Raw genomic sequence first — 24756 nt, 5'->3', positions numbered from 1 at the left:
GTTTGAAGACGAGCGCTGATCTGATTTGCTGTGATGACACGATTTCTCAAGGCCAAGGTACGGATAAATCGATCCTGGGCTTGAGTTGTCGCCCTTGGTCGACCTGAGCGTGATCTGTCCTGTACAGATTGTGTATCACGGTATCTGGACCATAGTCTGCTTATGACAGACTGAGAAACATTCATCGTCCGCGCCACAACCGCCTGTGTTGTGCCGATCTGTAGCATGCCAAGGGCACGTAACCTTTCATTTTGGGTAAGCCGACGCATATCAAAATTTGTTTTCTGGTCACTAAAACAATTAAACTGATGTTTCCACCCTGGAATTCAATGCCACAATGACTGTAACATTTAAAGTCAGAGTGGTGCAAATCTTGGGTTGGACCCCCATGATGATCCCAAGCATCACCTGCATTCCATGCGGTAGCTATTGGTGCGTTTGGGCGTCACATGTAACTGGAAATGTTTCTTCTGTTAGGTTCTATAGTGACTTTTTTCGTAGTCATTTGCATATTTTAGTATTATGCCCCCAAAATCAAATATCCCCTACTTTTTTTGAATAGTATATATTATAGATAATGTATATACTATGTGTAGTGCCTGTGGCGTCAACAGCCAATCAACTGGATTAAGGTTGTAATTGAATAATTGAAAAGCGATTTGGCGTGTGGGATACTTAAACATTAACAGCCCACACCCAGATGACAGATACTGGACCTCCCAGCTTATCTGGGACTCCATAGAATGTATAGGTATGAAAACATTCATATAATGTTAGACGAAAGCAAAAGCTAGGTAACGAACCAACAGCAAGGTGGCGCGTAAAAAGGTCCCCTAGAGGGTAACGCCAACCACCCTGCACTACTTAACCAAATTAAATAAATGAACTAATAAATTTAAAAACACATAGCAAAGCGAGGCGCAAAAATGTCTCCTAGAGAGAAACGCCAACAGCCTTGCACTACTAAAACAACTCGACAGGGTTAAAACGTAAAAATGTCCCCACAGAGGGAAACGTAACACACCCTGTCCAAATAATATCAATTACTTTTCAGTTATATTTTATTTCATCTCTTTTCCTTTTTTTTCTTATTTAAAATAAATAAACATTGATTGTAGATCGAATCATATATTCATGTATGTAAATTGTAATGTCACTAACACCTACTAACATATTCATATCTTTCAAAGAAAGTACTGCCATAAGTAACACACCTTTTTTTTCTTCTTTTTCTCTCTTTCTTTCTCCTCTTTCTTTTCAGGTGCTGGATTCTTCCTTCAGAGAACCAATAATAAAAGGAAAGAACAAACAGAATCAAAGATGACACCCACCACCATACTGGACTAGAAGATGAAATGGGAAGGAAGAATGGTCCAGGCCCCATATTCAACAACAAACCCCAAGGAAGATGTGCACCTCCCTGCCAGACAAATCGACCTGACCGACAGAAACGACTTATATATAATATATATATATGTACATACTATGTCTAAATGTCTGTCCACGTTCATCTCTGTTTTGTTCCATATTTGTTTTGTATGTCTGTCCCATTCGCACCCATCTCATTCTGCACTTGTCATAAAACGTTTCGTCTTTACTGTCTTCTGTACATATATATGTATATCTAATAATTCTTTAATCCTTTATTTCACATTGTAAATTATAGCACCATGTATACATAACATGTTATTGTCGGCGATATCACCTCGTGGAAGCGGACGTAAAGTTCAACTAACTCACACACAACTAATTTTAATCAGATTGTTGTGAACTTGCCGTAAAGTGGATATAGTAACCATTGGCTATACGTACACGAAATTGAGTTTTCTCGTCTCATGTGGTCTTCAACTAAATTGTTATTTTATGGTTCCAAAGTCTGAATTTTGGAAGGGGGGGGGTAGATGACCGAATGGTTTGCCCGTGCGCACTGTATCATAATCACCGGTTGTACGTGACAAGGAGTAGGGCCGCCTGTCCAACCTCGTGGTGTTATTTTGTGTGTTATATTGTCGTCGCCCCCGTCCATCCGTCGGTCCGGCATCAACAATTCTTTATGGATGCTCTAGAGGCTAAAGTTAATATCCAATTGAATTTAAATTTAAACACAGTGTGTAAGGTCATGAGACGAAGAAGCCTATTGATAAAAATCTTGTGGACGCCCTAGAGGCCAAAGTTAATATCCGATTGACTTTAAATTTATACACAGTGTTTAAGGTCATACGACAACGAAGTCTATTCATTTTCAGCGATTGTGTGGACGCCCTAGAGGCCAAAGTTAATATCCAATTGACTTTAAATTTATACACAGTGTTTAAGGTCATGAGATGAAGAAGTCTATTGATTTTCAATGAATTTTTATACGCCCACATGGAAATATGGTTGTATATTGCCGTCGCCCCTGTCCGTCCGTCCGTTGTCCACAATTTCTTGTGAACACGCTACAGATTGTTTTGAAATTGATATATGTTTGCATTAGTGAGATGAAGAAGCCTATTTAATTTCAATAACTTCCGTTAATTTCGTCTGGAGTTATGGCCCTTTTTTCACTTTGTTGCACCTTGTGAACGCTCTAACAACAAAAGTTATCAACCGATCTGTATGAAATTTATATGCATCATTTAAATTAGTAAAACAAAGAAGCCTATTGAATTTCAGCAATTTCCGTTAATTACATCTAGAGTTATGGCCCTTGTTTCACTTTGTTGAATCTTGTGAACGCTCTAATGACAACCGTTATCATCCGATCTGTTTGAAATTGATATGCATCATTTAAATTAGTGAAACGAAGAAGCCTATTGAATTACGTCGTGAGTTATGGCCCTTGTTTCACTTTGTTGTACCTTGTGAATGCTCTAACGACAAAAGTTATTATCCGATCTGTATGAAATTTATATACATCATTTAGATTAGTAAAGCAAAGAAGCTTATTGAATTTCAGCAATTTCCGTTAATTACATCTAGAGTTATAGCCCTTGTTTTACTTTGTCGAACCTCGTGAACGTTCGAACGACAAAAGTTATCATCTGATCTGTATGAAATTGATATGTATTATTTGAATTAGTAAAACGAAAAAGTCTGTCGAGTTTCAACAATTTCTGTAGATAACTTCCAGAGTTACAGCCCTTGTTTTAGTTTTTAGAACCTTATGAACCCTCAAACGACGAAAATTATGTCATCTGTATGAAATTGTCTATTAAATGCCCCCTAATTACCTACAAAAGAACAAATATACGACAACTCTTGTCGACTGTTGGACGATTTAGCTGCTATGGGCGTATGTTTAGTTGCCTGGCAACCTATCTTTATGACTTGAACAGCTAAACCCATGATGTTAAAAGTTTCGTATACTAACCGTTAGTATGGGGCAGAACTTCATAAAAACCAAAAAAATTCTAATGGTTTTCTGATAATTACTTAAAGCGACAATTTTATATTTTTACGTTTTATGTTTAAAATGTATTAAAATAAAGCCCTAAAATAGATGGTATCTATAAACAGTCCTACCTTGTTAAAGATTAATCCTATAATTCACTATTGCCAGTTGAGAAATTGGCAAAAATATCATTTTCAACTTCAAATTCAAACGTTTGAAGATAGCTATTCCATGGTGGAGAATAGGCAAACAAGGGAGGTAATTGGGAGGTAATGGTGTTATTATTTCCGGTGTGAAGATTTGTAAGTGTGAGAAAAATAACCTATGATCGTAAAATAGTGAGTTGACAACCTATTGAGCAAAAGACATAGAAATAATTATGTTTTGACTTTCTTAGAAAATATGAAATTGTAACTTTAATGAGTTGTTACTCTTAATCAGATTTTAATATATTATAAATGTTTCATTACCGAAAAAAGTAAAAATATGCGTCAACTCTTGTTGACTGCCCGGACAATTTAGCTGCTGTGGGCTTATGTTTTGTTGCCTGGCAACCTATCTTTTGCAGGTTATAAACGATCTTTAACCACTATCAGATCTTTAACCACTATCAGACGGTAACTTGAAAGAAAACACACAACTAAACGGTATCCTGGTTTGTTGGGTACTATTTTTAAGATTGGACCCTTGTCAGCATGAGTATTTCAAAGCAAGTTAGCAAGCATTGGGACATTGAAAGGATGAGCCCTATTAATTTTCCCCATTCCCCTGTCCATCTCTTGCGCAATATGGGTGTATCTTGCATGGCAACCGCTTGTTTTGATAATTGTTGATATGATTTGGAGTCTAAATATTTAAGATTTGACAACTGGTTAGCCTATAATCTTCATATATGTTTCTTTCAGAAGTCGTCGCATGTATCATAAGTAACAGCGATACACCTAAAAGTTTCCTTAATAGACCGAAAATAGTACGAAACTACTTGTGTCTATACCTACAGGAGAATGCAATTGTGGTACCTCCTGCGTTCAAAAAAGATCAAATGGTGAATGAAATACTGAAATTATGGAAATCAGATTTAACAGACAGTCCGGATTGTTTAATGGTAATTAACATTAATTAAAGTCATTGTTGTGTCTCTTGTGGGCGTATGTTCTTGTCGCGCCAGTTCATTCTTCGTTCGTCTTTAATTTGTTTGTGTACACCCTACAGGTCACAATTTTTATACGTTGTTAACGAAATTTGAGATATGGGTTTATATTCCACAGATCTCGGTTCCTTTCGATATTGGCATGTATCAGATCAGTACTTTATGTATTATGGCCCATGATTGTATGAAAATTCATGTTTTAAGCTTGCTTGTGGACACTCTAGAGGTCGTATATTACTGTCCCCCCGTTCGTCCATCCGGCGTGCTGGCGTCCACAATTGCTTGTGGAGGCTCTACATGGTAAAGGTAATAACTGATTAAAACTTAAATTAATACACAGTGTTTAAGGTCATTAAACCAAGAATCCTATTTTCAACAATTTTTATACTCCCACATTTTCATGTGGACATATATTGTCGTCGCCCCTGTCCGTCCGTCCACAATTGTTTGTGAACAGTCTTCAAGTCGCAATTTTTATCCGATTTCAATGAAACTTGAAATATAGGTTTATCACCTTAACCCTTTCACTGCGTATACCCGGTAGTACCGGGTATTATAAAATGTCGGTAAAATGCATGTACCCGGTATTACCGTGTACTCAGTAAAGCCCTCGCTAAAATTAGTACCGTAACTGCAAGTGCCATCTATTGTATTTTCTATACACTAGAACATATTTCCACGTGTTTCAAAGCGGCAAACCGTAAAATGGCGGAGTGCATAGTGACAACGTAGACGATGCACTCTCCACGAAGTCGTGAATGACGTCTTGCTGACCAACACGTGGACAATTTCGAGGCGGGTGATACACATAATTCGTTTCCAGTTACTTGATAATGATAGTAGTCAGGACAGTGATTGGTATTATGAAGTGTGTGATTTGTTGCGCGACATTCCGCCCATGGCTATAGCTATGTCTCCCGTGCATGATGAACAAGCCCAATGTGAACACGATAGCCCTGTGTCTGCAGTAGATTCTGACAATAATTCTGATGTTGATAATAATGCTGGCCTGCTGGATTGTAAAAGACGTAGGCAATTCCTGAGTCCCGAACGTGTAGATCTATTGACTGACTATATTGATAATGATATGGGACTTGGGGATGAAAGTGAAAGTAAAAACAAGGTATTGCAATATGCCCGTGGTCATGGCAGCGGGAGACGTGATGCGCGTGTTTGTGGCGGCATTGCTCATGGCTGCTATTGATATTTTGGTTCATTTTATATATCTTTATCAAAATCCAGTGAAAAAAACAATATCTTTTAAGTATTTCATGGAGAAAAATTCGTTTTCGTGTTAGCTTTAGTGAGAAATGAGAAATCCAAAATGGCCGCCATGACGTCACGTGACTACATTATTATGCAAATTTCCAAAATTCTATTTTTTTCTCTTAGCCCAACCTCATGCCCATCCCAACAGACAAAAAATTTTTTCATAAAAGCTTCCATAAGTACTGCTTGGCATTCAGTTCCAACCTCCCTTTTTTCCTCAAAAAAGGGTCTAGCACAGGCAGTGGATTTACGTCTGGCATTGAAAGGGTTAAGATCTTGGTTCCTTTCGATATTGGCATGTATCGGACTGTAACTTCATGGATTATGGCCTCTGATTGTACGAAAAATCACGTTTTGAGCTTGTGAACACTGTAGAGGTCACAATTTTTATCCGATTTGGTTTGAACTTGAAATGTATGCTTATAAGTTATAAGCATACATAAGTTATAACCCAAAGATATCGGTTCCTTTCGATATTTGCGCATATCGGAATGTAACTTCCTGAATTAGGGCCCCTTATTGTATGAAAAATCGCGTTTTTAGCTTGTAGACCCTATACAGGTCATAATTTTTATCTGATTTAAAAAAACGTATTATTTTATCACCGTTAAACCCTAAGGACTGCTGAGTTCGAATTTCGTGAAAATCGGCCCAAAACTGACAGACAAAATGGCCATCGTTCGTTCTCAAATAGCGTAAAAATATGGTATATCAAGGTTGTGGACCCTATAGAGGTTACAATTCTTATCCTATTTTGACGAAACTTGAAATATAGGTTTATCTCCAAAAGATCTCGGCTGCTTTCGATATTAGCATGTATCGGATCGAAACTTCATGGATTATGGCCCCTGTTTGTAGGAAAAATCATGTTTTTAGCTTGTGGACCCTATAGAGGTCACAATTTTTACCCAATTTTGTTGAAACTTGAAATGTAAGTTTATAACCCAAAGATCTCGGTTCCTTTCGATATTCGTGCATATCGGACCGTAACTTCCTGAATTATGGCCCCTGATTGAACGAAAAGTCGCCTTTTTAGCTTGTGGACCCTATAGAGGTCATAATTTTTATCTAATTTAGAAAAATGTATTATTATATCACCGTTACACCCTTAAGGACGACTGAGTTCGAATTTCGTGAAAATCGGCCCAAAATTGACAGACAAAATGGCCGCCGTTCGTTCTCAAATAGCGTAAAAATATTTTATATCAAGGTTGTGGATCCTACAGAGGTCACAATTTTTATCCGATTTTGTTGAAACTTGAAATGTAAGTTTATAACACAAAAGATCTCGGTTCCTTTCGATATTTGTGCATATCGAATTGTAATTTCCTGCATTATGGCCCTTGATTGTAGGAAAAATCACTTTCTTTTTAGCTTGCTCACCATCTCTCGATTAAATGTGGGCGTATCCTGCCTGGCAGCCGCTGGTTATCCGATTTAAAAAACCGTATTATTATATCACCGTTACACACTAAGGACGGCCGAGCTCAAATTTCGTGAAAATTGGCCCAAAACTGACAGACAAAATGGCCTCCCCTCGATCTCAAATAGCGTAAAAATATGGTATATCAAGGTTGTGGACCCTATAGAGGTCACAATTTTTATCCGTTTTTGTTCAAACTTGAAATGTAAGTTTATAACCCAAAGATCGTGGTTCCTTTCGATATTCGCGCATATCGGACCGTAACTTCCTGAATTATAGCCCCTGATTGTACAAACAAGCGGTTGCCATGCAAGATACACCCACATTTTGCAAGAGATGGACAGAGAACAAGCTCAAAAAAAGAAGTGATTTTTATTTTGTACAATCAAGGGCCATAATTCAGGAAGTTACAATCCGATATGCATGAATATTGAAAGGAACAAAGATCTTTGGGTTATAAACATGTATTTCAAGTTTCAACAAAATCGGATCAAAATTGTGTCCTCTCTCTAGAGGGTCCAAAACCTTGATATACCACATATTTACAATATTTGCATACGATGGGCAGCCATTTTGTCAGGCAGTTTTGGACCGATTTGTACAAAATTTGGACTCAACCATCACAAGGGTGTAACAGTGATATATTCAAACGTTTTTTTAAATCGGATAAAAATTGTGACATCTAGAGGGATCACATCCTAAAAACGCAACTTTTCGTACAATCAAGGGCCATAATTCAGGAAGTTATGATCCAATATGTGAGTATATCGAAAGGAACCAAGATCTTTGGGTTATAAATATGTATTTCTGTAACCAGGGGGTGTAAATTCTCAATAAAAACTAAGGTGTTTAGTTTTTAAACCTTTATTAAAAACCCTGAAATATATATACATTAAAATTAATATACATATCACAGTAACAGTTGAGTACAATAAAATAATGGTAAGGCATGCATACTTAATGATGAAATATATCAATATTTTATACACTAAAATACATCACTAATTAAATTAAATATATTAAATATGCCTTAAGTTTATACTAAATATAATATAAGTAATTGATGACATACCCAAAGAAGGGGTTTTTAAATAAGACTATCAAGATGGTGAACAAAATCTTCAGATAACTATATTCTGGAAAATAACATTATTCTGATTATACATACAATATACTTTCAAAACGGTACCTTATAATCTACTATATATATATGTATATATGAAAAACTAATGATCTTTACATGTTATATTCTATCTATTTAAATAAAATGGCTGCTTCATAATACAATTTCTATCATTCCTACATCCGCTCCATCTAAATCCCAATTACCCAAAATAAGAGAATTAGCACACAAACCTGTAATACAGAAGTAGTATAACTGGAACAATTCTCTGAAAATAACCTAACTAGATTTGGAAAATAAAGTTAAACAATTTGATTGAAGATATCAAATTGTCCTTACACTTCGAAATCTATCTAATGTCTGATGTACAAAGTGAGGTTTAGATAAAAAGAAAACTTGCTTGTAACCAAGGGAGTAGAATTGTACTCACCCCAAGATTTGGGCTCTAAGAAAACAGTACAGGTTAACAAGCCAAGTTAAAGGAGAGATGTTATTATAGACCAGTTGCAAGTAAAATTAGTGTCAGTTTTTTAGTTTAAAGGTGCACTTACTCAATACACTATATTACTTGACATAATAAAACCTATAAACATATTAAAATTCTGCTTTGCTACATTTCAAGTTTCATCAAAATCGTATCAAAATTGTGACCTCTATAGGGTCCACAACCTTGATATACCATATTTTTACACTATTTGAGAACGAACGGCGGCCATTTTATCTGTCAATTTTGGGCCGATTTTCATGAAATTGGAACTCAGCTGTCCTTAGGGTTTAACGGTGATATGATAATACGTTTTTTTAAATCGGGTAAAAATTATGACCTCTATAGGGTCCACAAGCTAAAAACCTGAAAAACAGGTTGCCGGAAATGCAGCCTGTCAGTTTTTCAGGCACTGATCGATGAGGTAGAATGTCAAACGAACGGACTTGCGAATCACGACGAAGCCCACTCACGAGCGTCAAAGTAGGGAGTCCTCCCCCAGAAAATTTTGAAAATTAGACTGCTGGAAATGCTGTCTTACAGTATTCTGTCAGGCACCGATCGTCGAGATAAATAGATCTGCCCAGATACTGTTCATCGCCTGATCACTAGTTTATCCGACTAGAGAACAAAATGTCAAACAAACAGACTTGCGAACCTCAACGAATTCCCCTTGTGAGCGCCAAAGTAGTGAGTCCATTGGGGTCCTTGGAAATGCTCTACAACATGCAAGTTTATGACTGAGTGGGGATGTGGGATTTATTCACCGTAGAAGGTATTGATTACCCAAACATATCACAAATACTTTTTTTATTTTCTAAAATTATTGGGGGGGGCGGAAAACAGAGGACCGACCAGATTGATGGGGGGGGGGGGAATGCCCTCCTTTCCCCCCCCCCCCCTGGCGCTGCCACTGACTAGAGGCTTAAGTTATTATCCGATTCCGATTGACTATAAGAAGCCTATTGCTTTTAAATGATTTCTGATAATTACTTTCAGAGTTACGGCCCTTGATCAATTTAGTAATCTTGTCGATGCGCTAGAGGCTAAAGTTAATAGATTTATACACAGTGTATAAGGTCTTGAGACAAACAACCGAAACAACTTATAATGATTTCTGATAATTATTTAATGGGTTGTTACTCGTAATCAGATTTCAGTGTTTTGTAAATGGTGGGGATATTTTTGTACCATATTAACTTTAAAAATAGTGTTTATTGAAAATCAATAAAAAATTTGAACTTTTATTGACACAATGTTTTTACCTTGTCGGTATTTTGGCTATAACAATTATGAATTGAATACTTATACTTTAAAGCGAAGCTAGAACATTTTAACATATTATTTTTCTTCTTCTTCTTCTTATTATTATATACAAGTATTCATATAGCGCTGCTTTTACTAGAAGTGTTAAGTAGCGCTTTACAATAATTGCAACAAGTGGAATAAGATATAAATTGACAAGGAAATAAAATATAAAATCACAAACAAATAAAATATAAAATCATAAACAAATAAAATATAAAATCACAAACAAAAGAAACATAAAGTGACAGACAAATAAAATATAAAGTTTCAAACAAATAAAATGACAAATATAATAATAAAAATCGACATGTAAATATATATTATAGACAGAGATATTGATTGAAAATATCTTTAAAATAATGATTCTATTAGTAAGTTTGGAATACAAAGGTTTTAAAGTTTGTTGATTCTTTTGATATTTATGACAATATCTTCCTCCTTCACTTTTAGACACCAAAGAAGAAGACATTGTAGACTGCCGAAGAAAGTGATCAACAGAATCAAACAATTGTAAAAGAAAAAATAAAGAAGGTGCGACTGACAACACAATCAGTTATCGTTAATCCCGCTTTTTCTGTTGGTTTTGCTTAGTTTTATTAAGCTTTTGTGAAATACTTTCAGACTGCCAAAGAAAGTGATCAACAGAATCAAACAATTGTAAAAGAAAAAATAAAGAAGTCGCCGAAGAAAACACAATCAGTTCCTGTTAATCCTGCTTCGAAGACTGGCGAAGAAAGTAATCAACAGATTCAACCAACTGTAAAAGAAAAAATAAAGAAGGTGCCGAAGAAAACAGAATCTGTTCCTGTTAATCCTGATATTTCTGTAGGCTTTGCTTAGTTTTATTTTAGTTTTACTAATTATCTCCCCAAGTGAGACTCCATGATTCTATAAAATATGTTATACCCCTCATGTGAAACACTTTTCATAAAACACAGTAAATAAAATATTTTTATAAATTCTGTGAATATTTTAAGCATTCTGCCCTTTCGTTGGCCTAGAGCTAAAATTTGTTCTAGGATTTCAAATCTCAACCAATTAAATATTTTAGTTTAAGTTTTCATCTAAAAAAATTAAGAACCCTGATCCGTAAATATTTGCCAAAATCATCATCAGTAAATATTTTCATAAAACCCATTTAATAAAATATATTTGATGAGTAAAATATTTTCATAAAATCTGTCAGTAAAATATTTTCATAAACACCATTCAGTTAATGAACCTACTGGTATATAAACCCCACAAGTGAAATACTTTCATAAACCCCAATCTTCACTATATTTTCATAAATCCCAAATAAGTCCGTCCAAAAGTCACAATTTTAAACAAGTTTGACCAATCTTAAAATATAGGTTTATCTCTCAAAGATCTCGGTTCCTTTCGAAATGGCATGTATTGGACCATAACTTCATGAATTATAGCCCCTGATTATACGAAAAATCACGTTTTTAGCTTGTGGACACTATAGAGGTCACAAATTTTATCCGATTTTTATGAAACTTGACATGTATGTTTATAAGCCAAGATCTCGGTTCCTTTCGATGTTTATACATATCGGACTGTAACTTCCTGGATTATGGGCCCTGATTGTTTAAAAAAAAAATGTGTTCAAATTTTAAAACCGATTTAAAAAAAACATTCAAATATATCACTGGTACACCATAATGACAGTTGAGTTCGAATTTCGTTAAATCGGACGAAAAGGTCCGTTCTTCGTAGTGTAAATAGTTTAAAAGTATGGTAAATCAAGGTTGTGGACCTTCAAGAGCTCACAATTTTGATCCGATTTTTTGTTTAAACTTCAAGCTTATGTTTATATCACAAAGATCTCAGTTCCTTTCTGGGATGTAATACATTTTTCACCGTTACACAATAATAATAGTTGAGTTCAAATTTCATGAAAATTGGACCAAACTGCCTGACAAAATGGCCACTCCCTGTACGCAAATAGGTTTTGAACCCTGTAAAGGTCACATTTTTATCTGATTTCAATGAAACTTAAAGTAGCTAAGTCTCGAACTCAATATCGTCCAAAGTCTTCGACATTGAAAACACGAATTATTTGCCAATATAAATTAACATTGATGTGATCTTACCGGGAAAAGATGACTTCTGATATCTAATATTTAAGACAAAAAAAACATTTTACCGTTGGTACATGAATCGTGTTCCATAATGCGTTTCAACACCATTTGTAACCAAGGGACTCAAAGAACATAGGCTATAGACAACCACGATTCATGTTAAACGGTGACATCGTATTCTTATCTGGAGAGTATGTGCAATAAATACTATCGTTAGAAATTGCCATTCGATTGAGACTTCTGGCTTATTTCGCCGAACATACCTGATTAGAAATTACAGTAACGATTAAATGTAAATGAGTTATATACAACCATATTGCATTATTATATGCGTTGCCACCCATTGTATCAATTTCTAGATTCCAAATATTAGCATGGCCACCGCTTTTTTAATTATAACATTTTTGTGTGAATAAGAAACCTTTAAATCATGTCATGGTGGAGTTATTTTTGGAGTTGACACAATGTTTTTACCTTGTTGATAGTATGATTATAACGCTTATGAACTGAATATATATACTTTACAGGGAAGCTTTAACATTTTGAAAATATCTTTAAATTATGATTATTGAAAATCAATGGAAAGTTTGAATTGTTAATGACACAATGTTTTTTTTTGATATTGCGACTAAAATAATATACAGTGGACTCTGTCACATCCGACATCGTACAGGATCGTTACAATATTTCAGATCACACAGCGTGTCGGAATACCAAGCTTTCTCCAAAACCGGAAATACTGTAACTTCGAAAACAGGAAGTATTTTTATATTGTAGCTTCGAATCACCAGAATGCTATTCCCTTTAAAAATGATAAACCTTTCTGTACTTTCAAAATTTCATTACATTAAATAATTAACAATACCAATGCATGCGTACAATATATTTAATATGTCTGACACTGTAGCTCGGCCAATTGAATACTTAATGGCTAATTCCTTCTGCGCAGGTCGTGGAACTTTCTCGAAATCTGCTATAAGTTGCCGCTTTACATCTAATGTCAAATCTGTTTGGGCACGCTTTGCAGGACGTTCAGACATTTTGAATACAATAATGTATAATGATTCTTCAATCGCGGCAATTTTTATATTATGTCGCGGTATTTTACATGAGTAATTAAAATCAAATACCAAGCGCACTCTTACAAGAGATTATAAATTGTAAAATAATCAACAAAGAATTTATAACATTATCAAAGTAATCAACACAGACCGGCCCTTGCGAGTTTTAATCTCACCGATAATTGATTGGTGATTGTTTGTTAATCTTTTCTGGCTTCACACCCATTGAGTTTTAATCTCACCGATAATTGGATACTTCACACCCACCGTTTGAAGTACGGATTATACGGTGTCGATTCAATGGAAATTATGTGACGGGACGGCTGATTGATGTCGTAATCCGGAACATACAGAATCCGGATTTACCAGCGATTTTTTTGGCTGATGTAATAAGAAAATAAATCGGGACATGAAAATCATGTCAGATGTCACAGCAATCCGGAGTGATCAGACATTGGATGTGACAGAGTCCACTGTACTTATACTTTAAAGGGAAGCTAGAACATTTAACTTTTTGAAAATATCTTTAAAATAATGATTGTAATAGTAAATTTGGAATATAAAGGTTTTAAAGTTTGTTGATTGTTCTTATATTTATGGCAATATCTTCTCCCTTCACTTTTAGACACCAAAGAAGATTAAGAAATTGAAGTCTGGCGAAGAAAGTGGTCAACCGAATCAAACAATTATAAAAGAAAAAAAAAAGAAGGTGCGACTGACAATACAATCAGTTATCGTTAATCCCGCTTTTTCTGTTGGTTTTGCTTAGTTTTATTAAGCTTTTGTGAAATACTTTCATAAACCCCAATCTTCACTATATTTTCATAAATCCCAAACAATAAGATTTATTTATTCAAGGTAACCAACCATTTGATCATTACATTTCTACAATAAGTAAAATTTATTTATTTGTAAAATATTTTCATTAAATCTGTTAGTAATTTTTTTTTTTTCAAAAACCCCTTCAGTAAGCCCAAATAATAATAATCATTTTCTAGAGTGTACAATCAATTATAGACATACATAAACTTGAGGGGCTTCATACACAAAATATAAGATAAATTTAATTTTTATACGCCCACATTGAAATGTGGTCGTATATTGTCGTCGCCCCCGTCCGTCCGTCCGGCATCCACAATTGCTTGTGGACGCTCTAGAGGCTAAAGTTAATATCCGATTGACTTTAAATTTATATACAGTGTTTAAGGCCATGAGACGAAGAAGCCTATTGATTTTCATCGATTTCCAATAATTACTGCCAGAGTTATGGCCCTTGATCACTTCAAAAAATCTTGTGGACGCTCTAGAAGCCAAAGTTAATATCCGATTGACTTTAAATTTATACACAGTGTTTAAGGTCATGAGACGAAGAAGCCTATTGATTGTCAGCGATTTCTGATAATTACTGCCAAAGTTATGGCCCTTGATCACTTTGAAAAATCTTGTGGACGCTCTAGAGGCCAAAGTTAATATCCGATTGACTTCATATTGATACACAGAGTTTAAGATCTTGAGACGAACAAGTATATTGATTTTCAATGAATTTTTATGACTTGGAACAGCTAAATCCATGATACAGTATTAAAAGTTTTGTATACAAAACGTTAGCATGGGGCAGAACTTTATAAAAACCAAACAAGTCTTGTTGACTGCCCGGACGATTTAGCTGCTGTGGGCGTATGTTTCGTTGCCTGGCAACCTATCTTTATAATTAAAATTGAAAATATTCTGTTTTTAAACGTTTCTTGAAAGTTTATATATTGGGGCTATTCTGTACAGTTTTGGGTATTTTGTTCCAATCTTTTTGACCAGAGAATGCTCTTTCTTTAATTTTGGATTTAGGAACAGTACAAACTAACTGATTACTCTTTGATGAAATAGTAAGATATTCTTGATCTGAGTAGCCATTTGTTCATTAAGTAAATAATTAGTAAATTATTTCCATAAACCCAATCAATTAAAAAATGCTTTCCTAATTAATAAAATATTTTCATGAACCCCTTAAGCATTGGCAGCTAAAAACTGTTAATATTTACCCTCGTACAATAAAATTAACGTTCGATTTTGAGGTTTTGGCCATAAATGTAAAAATAAATCATGGTTTTAATGAAATCTTCCTAATTTTAAAAAATTAATAAATTTTCACTAATGTTTTATTGTAAACTTTAGATGTAGACAATTTCTTCACTTTAGAAATAAATGCTTTAATTGAGACTAGATTAAGATCAGAACTGAAAGTCCTCTACCATAACTATGCTGCCCTGCATGGATGTTTCAGTACAATAAAATCTTTTCTTATGTGAACTTGAATGATTTAGAATTTTAAAGTGACGTTTTGATTTTGAGTTGTTTCTATTTTTGTCCCCCGCCTTTCGAAGAAAGCAGGGGACTATTAAAATGGGGTCGTCGGTCTGTCCGTGCATCCGTTTGTCTGTCTGTCTGTCTGTCCGTCACACTTTTTGGGACAAAATAACTCTTTCTAATTGAGCTAGAATGTTCATACTTGGTGTAGGTGTTTATTAGGTCAATACCTTGATGGAGTTCGAAGATGAGCATTTTCTGCTTAGGGTAAGCGGAGATAAGCAATTTGATTGGTTGATGCTTTGGGACACGATAACTTTAGTTCTAATAAAGTGAGAGTGATGAAACTTGGTGTATAGTTTCATTACAGCAATACCTTGACTAAGTTCGATAATGAGTATTTTCAGCTCAGGTTAAGCAGAGCTATAAGCAATTTGATTAGCCAAGATTTTGGAACACAATAACTCTCATTCTAATTGAGCTAGAATGTTCAAACTTGGTGTAGGTGTTTATTGGGTCAATGCCTTGATGGAGTTCGAAGATGAGCATTTTCTGCTTAGGGTAAGCAGAGATAAGCAATTTGATTGGTTGATGCTTTGGGACACGATAACTTTAGTTCTAATTAAGTGAGAGTGAGGACACTTGGTGTATAGCTTTATTACATCAATACCTTGACTAAGTTCGATAATGAACATTTTCTGCTGAGGGTAAGCAGAGCGATAAGCAATTTGATTGATCGAGACTTTGGAACACATGATGAAACTTGGTGTATAGTTTCATTACAGCAATACCTTGACTAAGTTCGATAATGAGTATTTTCAGCTCAGGGTAAGCAGAGCTATAAGCAATTTGATTAGCCAAGATTTTGGAACACAATAACTCTCATTCTAATTGAGCTAGAATGTTCAAACTTGGTGTAGGTGTTTATTGGGTCAATGCCTTGATGGAGTTCGGAGATGAGCATTTTCTGCTTAGGGGAAGCAGAGATAAGCAATTTGATTGGTTGATGCTTTGGGACACGATAACTTTAGTTCTAATTAAATGAGAGTGAGGACACTTGGTGTATAGCTTTATTACATCAATACCTTGACTAAGTTCTATAATGAACATTTTCTGCTGAGGGTAAGCAGAGCGATAAGCAATTTGATTGGTCGAGACTTTGGAACACAATAACTCTCCTTCTAATTGAGGTAGAATGTTCAAACTTGGTGTAGGCATTCATTAGGTGAATCCCTTGATGGAGTTCGAAGATGAACATTGTCTGCTTACGGTAGGCAGAGATAAGCAATCTGATTGGTTGATGCTTTAGGGGCACGATACCTTTGGTTATAATGAAGTGAGAGCGATGACACTCTGAATATAGATTCATTATATCATTACCTTGACTAAGTTCGATTGTGCAAATTTTCTGACTGGGCTAAGGAACGATAAGCAATTTGATTGGTCAAGACTTTGGAACATAAAAACTCTGGTTTTAATTGAGGTAGAATGTTTAAACTTGATGTAGATGATCATTAGGTGAATGTCTTGACTGATTTCAATGATTAACATTTCAAACTAAAGCTAAGCAGAGCTAATCAATTTCATTGGTCAATGCTTTGGGAGAAGATAATCTTGATTCTATGTGTTAGAGAGTGATGAAACTTAGTGTGTAGTTTGATTGCTCGATACTTTTGAAAAAAATAAATGTGCGATTAATTAATATGTGTCATCTATTTATTTTAGGATTTCGGCGGGGGACATTAGCCTCACTGTTGCCTTGTTTCATTTTTATTTTGTTTTGCCTTTCATTAGTTTGCATTTCAGATGCTTGCATTTTATTTGGCCTTCAATTTCACGTGGACGTATATTGTCCGTCCGTCCTTTCGTGTGTCCTTTCACATTTTGTTTGTGGACACTCGACAGGTCACAATTTTTATCCGCTTTTGACACTTAAACTAAAGGTTTATAATATCCCAAAGATCGTGCCCCTTTTGATATTGGCGTGTATTGGAACGTAACTTCATTGATTATGGCCCCTGGTTGTACAAAAAATCATGTCTTTAGCTTGTTTTAGCATGTTTTTAGCCCCTGATTGTATGAAAATGAAAAGTCACGATTTTGATGAAACTTAAAATGTATGTTTATAACCCAAAGATCTCAGTTCCGTCTGATAAGGTCATATATCGGAACGTAACTACCTGGATTATAGTCCCTAATTATATGAAAAATCATATTTTTAGCTTGTGGGCCCTCTAGAGGTCACAATTTTTATTTGCTTTAAAAAAATGTTGGCCCAGTTCTAATTTTGTGAAAATCGGACCAAAACTTGCCTGATAAAATGACTTCTCTCTGTGCACAAATAGTGTAGATATCGGATCGTAATTTCATGGATTATGGTCCCTGATGTTTTTGAAAATTCAAATTTTTACCTTTTGTGTCAATTCCCACTCCATAGTGAATTGTGAATGTCAACAAAATACTGACTTTTAATTAAGCTTTTCATTTTTTTTATTTTTTTTTGGGACTGGGCCTAAATTTCCTGCCATTTGATTTCACTGATGGAGCAAATTCTTGTGAACGAGAGGATAAGATATGGAACAGAATCTCGAGGCCTGCATGTTAATTGCGCATGTTTTCTGAGAACATAATCTATAGTCTGTCCATCCATGACCCACTTACTAGTGCTACTACTAACAGGGCGATTCACTATAACCGTGAATATGATAGTGGTGTGAGGGTACAAGACCACAGATCAAGAGCGTAAGAATGATTTAATGGAATCGAGCCCTTAAGGCGCGAAACAATTTCAGACAGCTTTGTATGATATTTATGTAATTGATAATATGTAATTTGGAACTGGGTCTGAGGGGACTTTGTCTCACGGGGGCGCTGCCTGACAAAATGGCTGCTCGCCGTACTTATATTGTGTAAAAGTATGCAATACCAAAGTTGTGGACCCGCTAGAGGTCACAATTTTTATCTGATTTTTATGAAACTTAAAATATTATGTTAATATCCCAAAGATTTGGGTTCCTTACGATACTTGCTCGCATCAGACCCTCGCTTCCTGCATTATGGCCCCTGGTTGTACGAAAAGTCGCTTTCCTGAGCTTGGTCTCTGTCCGTCTCTTGCAAAATGGGGAGTATCTTGCTTGGCAACCGCTTGTTAGGGTAATTTACATACTTTGTATGCCAATCTACAAAATCTTTGATATTGCATGTTGGGCTTATGTATTGCTATGAGGAATTTATAAAAAAAAAGTGTTAACTTGACCAAACAGTCTGTGTCAAACTCTCATATTGACAGTTTAAAGATCCTTTCACGGTGTGTTGCATATGACTGTATTCATCAAGCCCCATTTCATTTCAAAGTGCATATAAATGTCCCTTGGCAATGGGAATTTGCAGCTGGAAAGCTGGAAAAAGTTTCCTCCTCCCATGAGGCATTCATTCATACATGTATGTAAATAAAAGCAATGTAATTTAAATTTGATCTCTCACACGTTATAATTGTTAATTTCAGCTGTATAACAAACCCAGACATACTGCCACCACCACTTCATCACAATCAACAGCTCTTAACGTAAATGTAAATGTAGTACAAGGTAATCAAAGTATAATTGAGGGTTTGACTAAAACTTTGCCAGGTCCAGACAATCCAGTACCAGTATGTCAAAACAAAGAAAGTAGTTTTCAGATAAACCAACCAACCAGTGATAAATTCATCACCAATAGTTCATCTGCTACTGGTCAGGAATTTGCAGAATCATTTGTCAAATGGTTTTATAAAATGATCAATTCACAAAATCCTTCCTTGAAAGAAACTCCTGAGGATTTCAGTCTTTTACACTTTTGGAATGATATAAGCTTACAGCTGTCCACGAGAAACAGTAATTTTACAGAAACGACGGAACAATTTGAAGGAATTGAAATGGTTTCTCGTAAACTTTTAGGCTTTACAAAAGAAGAATTATATTTGTTTATTCCAAATGTAAGTGCTGAAGGGGTTAGATCAAAGATGGGTCCACACGGTCAGTTAGGTATTTCTGTTTGTGGAATGGTTAATCGAATGAAGGTCTTTTTAGGGATATTTGAGCAAGACTTTGGACTAATAAGTTATCCAGGTTTTCAAAATAACTTTAAAATAAAAAGGACTGCATTGAGGCTTCGTGATTCAAATATTCCAACTATGCCTAAGTTAGAAGAAGGCAAAGATTTGTTGGCAATAACTCGCTAGTCTAATAATTGATTAGTGCTACAGTAATATTATGACCAACATTTCTCCAATTATCTTGTATACATAGTAGAATATTTTCTTTTAGCCACTATTTTACTAATACTTCAAAAATATGTTATAGGTCAAGGCCGCAGATCCCCCTAAATTTTCACTGCCTCGTCCCCCCCAGAAAAATGCATCGATAAAATTTCAAAAGTCTTATTTTCAGCCCGGGAAATGGTCTCAGATAACATTTTGAGGCATCCTAATTTTAAAAAATCTTCCGTGGAAGGCACCAAGACCCCCACTAAATTCGCGCCTGTAGCGCATGTGGCGTATGCCTTCGCCCGCCGTACTCTGTCAGCGTCTCCCAAAACTTGAGTCCTATTTTCAGGCTGAGGATATTTCCCCTTGGTTCAAAAATGATCTCTTCATGACGTCAGCAGCTTATGCTCAGAGCTGGCCACTTGAGAAATTATTCATCACATTTTCATCCGTTACCGGCAATATAGTAGCCTACCTATATCCCTATATTGCGAGGACTTCTTTGATTAATCAGTCCATATCATCTGTGGTTTACTGTTTATATTTTTAAAGTTTAATAATAAATATTTTTAACTTTTGTAATATTCTCCCTCAATAACGACAATTTATTCTCGGTATGTTCATCTCTGCAGAATGCTCAGAAATGATAGCGTTTTCAGGCATCCTGCTTTTAAAATTTTCTGGAGGAGGACCCCCAGACCCCCAACAGAACAGTTCGCGCCTGTGGCGCGAGCCATTTGTCAGGCTCCGTCCCCCCCTAAAATTTATTAAGATCTGCAGCCATGTATAGGGTATATATGTTTATATCTTTATGCGGTAATTGGTAAATGTAAATAGATAAATTTATTTTAATGCTTCATTATACTTATTTGATCTTTTTTCTAGTATTAATTAGAATGTCTTACTTATATATAATCTAATGACTCTTTCACATTTCTAAACTTATTATTGGTATCTTTTCATTTTTTTTATACGCCCATATCGAAATGTGTTTTTTTTATTTCTGCCGCCCTCGTCCATGCGTACGTCCGTCGTCCACAATTTCTTGTGAACACTCTAGAGACTACATTTGTCATCCGATTGTTTTGAAATTGATATATGTTGTTACACCAGTGACATGAAGAATCCCATTTAATTTTTAGTAATTTCTGATAGTTTCTTCCGGAGTTATGGCCATTGTGAACACTTCAACGACGCAGCTCATACTCTGGTTCGATCGCTCGTTTTTTTAAGATTACACTATTGCAATAGCTTGTTATCTGGAATATCCCACAAACTGATATCAAAACTCCAAACAGTTCAAAATACTGCAGCCTGAATCATCAGTCCCACTCAAAAAAAATGCCAGCACTCAAAAAAAAAAATGCATTGCCTGCCAATTAAATTAAGAATAGAATTAAAGCCTTCCTATCTAGGCTAGATAGGAAGGCTTTACTGGCAGATCTTTTATTACCATTACAACTGAACATAAACGCCATTCAAAACTAACTTAAAAACTCGTCCATTTACGGCCTATTATGACACCCAGACTGGGTAGCGCCTTGAGCATGCATACTAGCATGGAACTGTGCGCGGTAGAAATGTACAAATTATTATTATCATTATAAAAATTATCATCCGATCTGTATTAAATTTATATACACAATGTAAATTAGTGAAACGAAGAAGTCTATTGAATTTCAAATAATTACTTCTAGAGTTATCATGCTTGTTTAACTTCGTTGAACCTTGTGAACGCTCGAATGATAAAGTTATCCGATTTGAATGAAATTTATCTGCACTATTGAAATTAGTGACACAAAGAAGCCTGTTGAATTTCAACAATTTCTGTAAATTACTTTCTGAGTTAAGGCCCTTGTTTGTGTTTGTAGAACCTTGTGAAACCTCAAATGACAAACATTATGATCTGATCTGTATGAAATTGTCTTGTAAATGCTCCAAATTACCTACAAGTGAACAAATATGCAACAACCCTTGTCGACCGCGCAGGAGACTTAGCTGCTTCGGGCACATGTTTCGTTGCCTGGCAACCTATTTTTGTGTCTGTGTATGAATTGATGTCAGCTGTAAATAAACTTTTGTCGTCAATTCGTCTCTTTTGTGTTTCAACCTCGAGCTGGAGTCGATCGAATGTGGTCTTCAGATTTATCGCCAAACCTTTAACCGATATGTTTTATTATACGCCCACATTGGAAATGTGGTCGTATATTGCCGTCGCCCCTGTCCGTACGACATCCACAATTTCTTGTGAACACTCTACAGACTACATTTATTATCTGATTGTTTTGAAATTGATATATGTTGTTGGTATTAGTGAGATGAAGAAGCCTATTGATTTTCAGCGATTTCCGATAATTACTACCAGAGTTATGACCCTTGTTTCACTTTGTTGAACCTTGTGAACGCTCTAATGCCAAAAGTTAACATCCGATCTTTGTGAAATTTATATGCAATATTAAAATTAGGTAATCGAAGAAGCCTATTGAATTTCAGCAATTTCCGTTTATTACTTCTAGAGTTATGGCCCTTGTTTCACTTTGTTTAATCTTGTGAACGCTCTAACCCCAAAAGTTATCATCCTATCTTTCTGAAATTTATATGCATTATTTAAATTAGTAAAAGTAAGAAGCCTATTGAATTTCAGCAATTTCTGTGTATTACGTCTAGAGTTATGGCCCTTGTTTCACTTTATTGAACCTTGTGAACGCTCTAATGCCAAAAGTTAACATCCGATCTTTGTGAAATTTATATGCAATATTTAAATTAGGGAAACAAAGAAGCCTGTTGAATTTCAGCAATTTCTCTGTTTATTACATCCAGAGTTATGGCTCTTGTTTCACTTTATTGAACTTTGTGAATGGTCTAACATCAAAAGTTATCCGCCGATCTGTATGAAATTTACATGCGTCATTTAAATTAGTAAAGAGAGGAATCCTATTGAATTTCAGCAATTGAGTTATTGCCCTTGTTTCACATTGTTCAACCTTGTTAATGCTCGATGGATGAAATTTATATGCATCATTTAAATTTGTGAAACGAAAAGCCTGTCAAATTTCAACAATTTCTGTAGATTACTTCCAGACTTGAGACCCTTGTTTCAATTTGTAGAACCTTGTGAACCCTCAAACGGCAAAAATTATAATCTGATCTGTATGGAACTGTCTTGTAAAGGCCCCCAATTACCTACAAAGGAATAAGTATGTGACAACCCTTGTCGATCGCTCGGACGATTTAGCTGCTGTGGGCGTATGTTTTGTTGTCTTGCAACCGATCTTTGTTGATATTCGTGCATATCGGACCGCAAATTCCTGAATTATGACCCCTGATTGTACGAAAAATCACGTTTTTAGCTTGTGGACCCTATAGAGGTCAAATTTTTTATCCGATTTAAAAAAAAAAACTATTATTATATCACTGTTACACCCTAAGGACGACTGATTTCGAATTTCGTGAAAATCGGCCCCAAACTGACAAAACCAAATGGCAGCCCTTCGTTCTCAAATAGCGCAAAAATATGGTATATCAAGGTTGTGGACCCTATAGAGGTCACAATTTTTATCCGATTTGGTTTAAACTTGAAATGTAAGTTTATAATCCAAAGATCTTTGTTCCTTTTGATATTTGCACATATCGGACTGTAACTTCCTGAATTATGGCCCCTGATTGTACGAAAAATCACGTTTTTAGCTTGTGGACCATATAGAGGTCATAATTTTTATCCGATTTAAAATACTGTATTATTATATCACTGTTACACCCTAAGGACAGCTGAGTTCGAATTTCGTGAAAATCGGCCCAAAACTGACAGACAAAATGGCCGCCCTTCGTTCTCAAATAGCGTACAAATATGGTAAATCAAGGTCACAATTTTTATCCGATTTTGTTGAAACTTGAAATGTAAGTTTATAACCCAAAGATCTCGGTTTCTTTCGATATTTGCGCATATCGAATTGTAATTTCCTGAATTATGGCCCTTGATTGTAGGAAAAATCACTTTCATTTTAGCTTGTTCTCTATCCATCTCTCGAAAATGTGGGCTTATCCTGCCTGGCAGCCGCTGGTTAGTTTAATGGATGGTCCCATTGCCATTTTAATAGATGAATGATGGGGGTGTTCCCACTTAGCCGGCAGGCTTTGATGTCAAATTTTGGCACTAATCCAGAGTTAATCCTAGAACAATATGGTGTTATAAACTATAGTCCATATCTTTTTTAAGACTAAAACTGTATTGATTTTAACAAATTTAACTTTTATTAAATAACATTAAATAGCTTACACATATAAAAAATATACTGATTTTAACAAATTTAATATTTATTAAATAACATTAAATGATTTACACATATAAAAATGCATTACAATTTACACATTTAACTTTTATTAAATAGCATTATATAATTTATAAATAAATGCCTTACAACATAACAATCATTTTACAGCCCCACTAAATAGGAAATATTTGTTCCATACCGATTTACACTTGTCCGTTCCCAACCCGTTGTAGGGATCCCAAATGACTCAAACCATCGACTCAAACACACCAGTCTGGGAAATAGATCTTGGAATGGCTACAGATGCAAGGTAATGACGGATAATTTTCTTGGAGACCCCCCCCCCCCCCCCCAGCGGCGTGCCCGGTCTCCGCGGTCAATGCCTTCATTTTGCAGTGCCCCCCCCCCTTTTTATACGCCCACATGGAAATGTGGTCGTATATTGCCGTCGCCCCCGTCCGTCCGTCCGTCCATTGTCCACAATTTCTTGTGAACACTCTACAGATTGTTTTGAAATTGATATATGTTGTTTGCATTAGTGAGATGAAGAAGCCTATTTAATTTCAATAACTTCTGTTAATTTCTGCTGGAGTTATGGCCCTTGTTTCACTTTGTTGCACCTTGTGAACGCGCTAACCACAAAAGTTATCGACCGATCTGTATGAA

General features: G+C 35.4%; 1 protein-coding gene across 1 annotated transcript in view; it reads left to right on the top strand.

Moving 5' to 3' along the window:
* LOC126817822 (uncharacterized) overlaps nt 1-21907 on the top strand; it is a 37041-nt gene extending 15134 nt beyond the window's left edge. The window contains exons 2-5 of the mRNA XM_056100108.1: nt 4279-4478; nt 10752-10955; nt 13901-13984; nt 19082-21907. Coding sequence (XP_055956083.1) covers nt 4279-4478; nt 10752-10955; nt 13901-13984; nt 19082-19795 — 1202 coding nt within the window. The 3' untranslated portion in view covers nt 19796-21907. The remainder of the gene's footprint in view (nt 1-4278; nt 4479-10751; nt 10956-13900; nt 13985-19081) is intronic.
* The last annotated feature ends 2849 nt before the right edge of the window (nt 21908-24756 follow it).

This window comes from Patella vulgata, chromosome 4, assembly GCF_932274485.2.
Source record: "Patella vulgata chromosome 4, xgPatVulg1.2, whole genome shotgun sequence".
NCBI classification, from domain to species: Eukaryota; Metazoa; Mollusca; class Gastropoda; family Patellidae; genus Patella; species Patella vulgata.
This window is presented reverse-complemented; position numbering and strand designations above follow the sequence as displayed.